The 4,630-nt window shown below is 33.7% G+C and overlaps 1 protein-coding gene across 1 annotated transcript; it reads right to left on the bottom strand.

Moving 5' to 3' along the window:
- Nucleotides 1–428: 428 nt before the first annotated feature.
- On the bottom strand, nucleotides 429–4,159 carry LOC119834491 (carotenoid isomerooxygenase-like). Its single transcript, XM_038358867.1, has 7 exons — nucleotides 4,048–4,159; nucleotides 3,690–3,814; nucleotides 2,687–2,860; nucleotides 1,944–2,100; nucleotides 1,702–1,763; nucleotides 1,154–1,252; nucleotides 429–738 (listed from the first exon to the last, which is right to left on the bottom strand). The coding sequence occupies exons 1-7, from the start codon at nucleotides 4,121–4,123 to the stop codon at nucleotides 556–558; spliced, it is 876 nt and encodes a 291-aa protein (XP_038214795.1). The 5' UTR covers nucleotides 4,124–4,159; the 3' UTR covers nucleotides 429–555.
- Between the last annotated feature and the right edge of the window lie 471 nt (nucleotides 4,160–4,630).

The raw sequence follows: 4,630 nt of genomic DNA, 5'->3' as shown, positions 1-4,630 counted from the left end.
CACGAAAACAGGTTTAAACAATACTTTTTAATATCAAAATAACTTACGTAGGTAACACACCCTCACGCTCCTTTCACTTTTTTTTTAGAATCGTTAATTTACCCTGTAGAAAATACATTATCCTATCATATAGGAAAGATCTATGAAGGGTGCGGAAATGGATATAGGCCTCCGGCTCACCCACTCACCGAACGACACACAGTAGCATGCTACTATTTCACGTCGGTGTTCTGTGGTTGTGTGGGTAATTCCCCAAAGCGTGCTAGCCCAATTCGTGCCGAAGCGTGCTCGACTTGGGAGTCGATGGAGAGCACGCCTCTTCTTCTCTGTCTTCGACAGGGAGGACTTAATGTTACTCAGACTAAAATAATGCGTCATATATATATAAATAACTAAAGAATTTATCAAACAAAGTTTAATAACGTATATTTAAAAAAGGCATAACATTTAATCAATGATAGCATTTCGAACTACATAGCAAAATACTTAAGATCAATACAGTGTATATAAAAATATAAACGCATAACAAATCAATAAAGGCATCAGTCCTAATGATTATGTAACCAACGGTGTGTCTGATTTGAACCATCCATGCAAGCATTTGGGGGCAGGTGTGGGTGTCCTGAACCTGGCTCTTCCCAACTCCTGTAGCGTACGCGCATCCAGCACTATGAGATCTATCGCATTCTCATCATCACTCCACAGCACTGCGCTGACTATAACGCCATCGTCTTCATCCTGAAAATTATGATATTGTATTGTGAATAAGTAACAATAACAATAACTATGAGACCATCCAAAAATCCAGTAATTTTTGTAAATTGATAACAACTCATCGAATTACAAATTCTTAAGCCATATAAGATAGAGATTTTTATTTTAAAAGCAAAACCTTGTGACTGGAGTGTAATGAAGAATAAGTATTAATTCATTACTATTATTACCATTTAATTCAAAAGCATTTCATTACTTAATACAAAAAAAAACTCCATAAATAAAAAGAATAATCATTTTCTACAAAAAGGGTCACTCAAGTCTCTATCAAAATAAGGTACACGTCAATCACGTCAAAATATCAAAAAGAAGATGATCAGTTCCAGGTGTTTGATATCAAGCTTCACATGAACCCATGCATATATAAACTGATAATTACCACAGCACCAGGTCTTGGTATGAATACGGGCTCACTGGGATAGCTGTTTCTCTCCTTCCAGGTGATCATTTCACCTGTATCGGCGTTTACTTTAACAAGCTGTAACATTAATAATCATAATTTTAATATTTTTTCTCATTTTTATTAATTCTCATTAAAAATTACGAAACGCATGTTGAAGTAAGGGTCCGAAATGTATCTATTTTTTACAAAGGTTTCAAGAGTTTAATCGTAAAATGATAATACTTAAAACGGGGAGTCTCCCCGTGACCACGCTCGCTGTAAAGTGTTCGAAACGTCGGGTTAATAATATAATGAATAAATCGCATTTAATATCCGTTAAAAAGTTTTTAATTTCTAAATGTATAATACTCGCGTAATATCAAACACAAGAAAATAATACCTAAAACATTCAAAAGCCTACTGAAAATATTCAAAATAGCTCGGTTATAAAACATCTGGTCTATGTAATGGGATGCAAAGTTCATATATCTACTCTGAAAGATTCTGCGTAAGCAAACGTAAAACAGAGAAATAACTGTACTTACAGCACCAGCCTGGGGGTTTGTAATATCTGATAAATTTCCATAGAAATATTTATATGGACGGCCTGAAAAAAATAAACGCATTAATATCATCAAAAAGAAATCTTAAAGGTAGACTATATAAGTGAAAGTGGGCGATTTATTCACAAATAATTAAAATAATGAAGTTATTACTTTACTTTTACAGTACAGTTAAATTAAATAATGTTGTAGAAAATGTTATTTACTATTATTAGATTGGTTACCATTATGTAGTTCGTAGTTGATTCTGGGCATTTCACAACCAATATCAGCTATGAGGCGACTTTCCACCAGGCTCATTTCAGGCGCGTCGAGGGAGATTTCATATCTCCGTGGTCTTGTGACGGACCATTTCGCGTAGTCCAAATTATTCTGATTTGACTGTAATTAAGATAAGCAGCTAGAGTAAAAATATTAAACTTCGCTCAGAGTTTAATGTGCAAGTCGAGCATGAATCGACCCAGCTCGCACCACTCAGGGTACCACAACCCCATAGAAGATTGGCGTGAAATAATAGCATGAGAATGTTATTCTATTTCCTGTTCAAATACTTTTATTTATTCATCAAACCTTTCCAACCTTTAAATGGGAAGGGATAAACTTCCCATTTAAAGTCGACAATCCATTTGTGGGGGCATAAGGTTTGCAACAGACCTTACGCCTCTGCTAATATTCATGTACGGTGTAGCGCTTACCATCAGGCGACATACCAAAGTTTTTACGAAAACGAATGAACAGACGCGGGGTTTCTCTCCTTCCCTATTTTCCGTTCTGTGAGATTTCCGATATAAAAACTGTATTAAATCCTTTCTCGGGTTTCAAACTCTCTCTGTACCAAATTTCATCCAATAGTTCCAGGGGTTCTTAAGTTATAAATTGTTAATATACTTAGAGACTAGACTTCCTTTATATACAGATATTATCTATGTAATTATTTCCTTAGAAATATCACATTTTCGCTTCTCACCCTTATCGCATCCATGTACATAGCATCAATGATCTTAGCATCCTGATAAGTGCACATGTCGATAAACAACTTGCCATTGCGTTCAAAACAATTGATGATATGCAGGAAGAATACAGTTTTGGTCCTATATCGCTTGACGCTACCGTCGGCGCGGCTGATTACCAGTATGTGTGTCTGAAAATAACTTTTTAAATTAACGTCATTTATTTGTGTAAACCTAAATTGTGTGATAGGAATTCGGTGGGTGATATAGAGGGTTAGGTCAGGTTCGGTTTATGCCATAATTAATTTTAATAAATATAAAAACCTCCTTCAAATTGTCTGAACTAGACCAAATTTCAATGAGACGGTAGGCCATCTTTCAAATAAGATCAAAAATCATCAAAATCACTCGGTTCACGTAATGGTTTTAATCTTTTCAAATCTCCTTTTTTCGTTTTAATTTTGATCGTGGTTAATCAACATTAACCTCTGCAAATCTTATCTGTATTATGGCAAAATTGTTGAAAGGTGCCATTTTGTAAAAAGGCTAGGCAATAGCTAATTGTTTCCGTTCCCGTTCCATTATTAAATTGAAAGGTTCAAATTACATTGGTTACTACGTGCATACTTCATAGTATCATATATGACATACTTCCTAGTTGTGAGGGTTAATGGGATTCGATTAGATATAAACTGACTTCAAAAAAGGAGGCGGTTCTCAATATCTGTACTAGGACTATATTTTTTTGGGTTTGAAAGCTCAGAACTTTAAACTAACAACAAACCGATTTTGATAAGTTTTTTTGTTTGAAAGTTTTCTTTAACGTTTTGTGGCCCCATGTAAATTTGTTCTAGTACTGATGCAATTTGCGTGCGGATGGTTTTTGTAAAAAATAAGTATCACACGTGTGGTAGACATTTTACCAGCTTATCCCTCTTCCTCATATTTTTATTCTGCAACATTGATACTTGAAGATTTACAATTATCATTTATATAATATAGAATAAAAAGTAACATTACCTCATGTTCCGGATACCACTGAAGGGCCGACGCATAGGCGTCTCCATTTAACTGGCACTTCACAAAACTTGATAAGGACAATGTTAAAGGTTGCTCGATTAAAACGAAATAATTTTCGGACATGCCTATAATAAAATAAAGACCATATTTATGACTTGTGTTTAAATACAAAATAAATATCAGCTTATTGTGGCATTTATTTGCCTACAAATAAATGCCTTTCCAATGCTTTTCACTGATTAAATAAAATATTAAAAGTCGATGTCGAAAATGGAATGTCTTATCCATTAATAATTTTTATTTGAGACTGTAACAATTTTTATTTGAATAATCAATATAAATAAAGCAAATATCTTACCAAATGAATGCATATAGCAAGCATGAATAAACCACCTGGGATTTACAGTTGCAACGATTTGTACTGATTCAAACATATCACCTGAAATGAGTGAGAAAAAACACAAAATTAGAGACTTGGAAAATCGCATACTTTTTCTCTTAGTTTGTTAATTGTTACTTTAATATGCATACGGTTATTACAATTAAAAACAGCAAAATTAACTAAACTAATAGCTAACTTTCTTCATATTTTTTGACATGACACATCGAAAGCTTTGTAGAAAGTGACGTCACTGGTAGAATATTGGCCATATTCTACCAGTAGGTATCATAGGTATCGTAGATAAATATTTCGTAAAAAATTTTCTTGAAAAATAAACACAACGAAGGATGACATAAACTTAATATGGTAATGCCCTATTATAGCCTATAAAATTTTTGAATTGATTATGAAATAATTGATACATTGCTAGTACTGTAGATTTTAAATCATTCTTAAAATTTAAGGCAAATGTACACTACTAGTTTTTTTTTTAAGAAAATTCGATCACGAGGTGAGATTCAAAACTGCGCCTTTTTGCAAAACTGTAGCAACGCCTAGC

The sequence above is a fragment of the Zerene cesonia genome, chromosome 19 (assembly GCF_012273895.1).
Source record: "Zerene cesonia ecotype Mississippi chromosome 19, Zerene_cesonia_1.1, whole genome shotgun sequence".
Classification (NCBI taxonomy): Eukaryota; Metazoa; Arthropoda; class Insecta; order Lepidoptera; family Pieridae; genus Zerene; species Zerene cesonia.
This window is presented reverse-complemented; position numbering and strand designations above follow the sequence as displayed.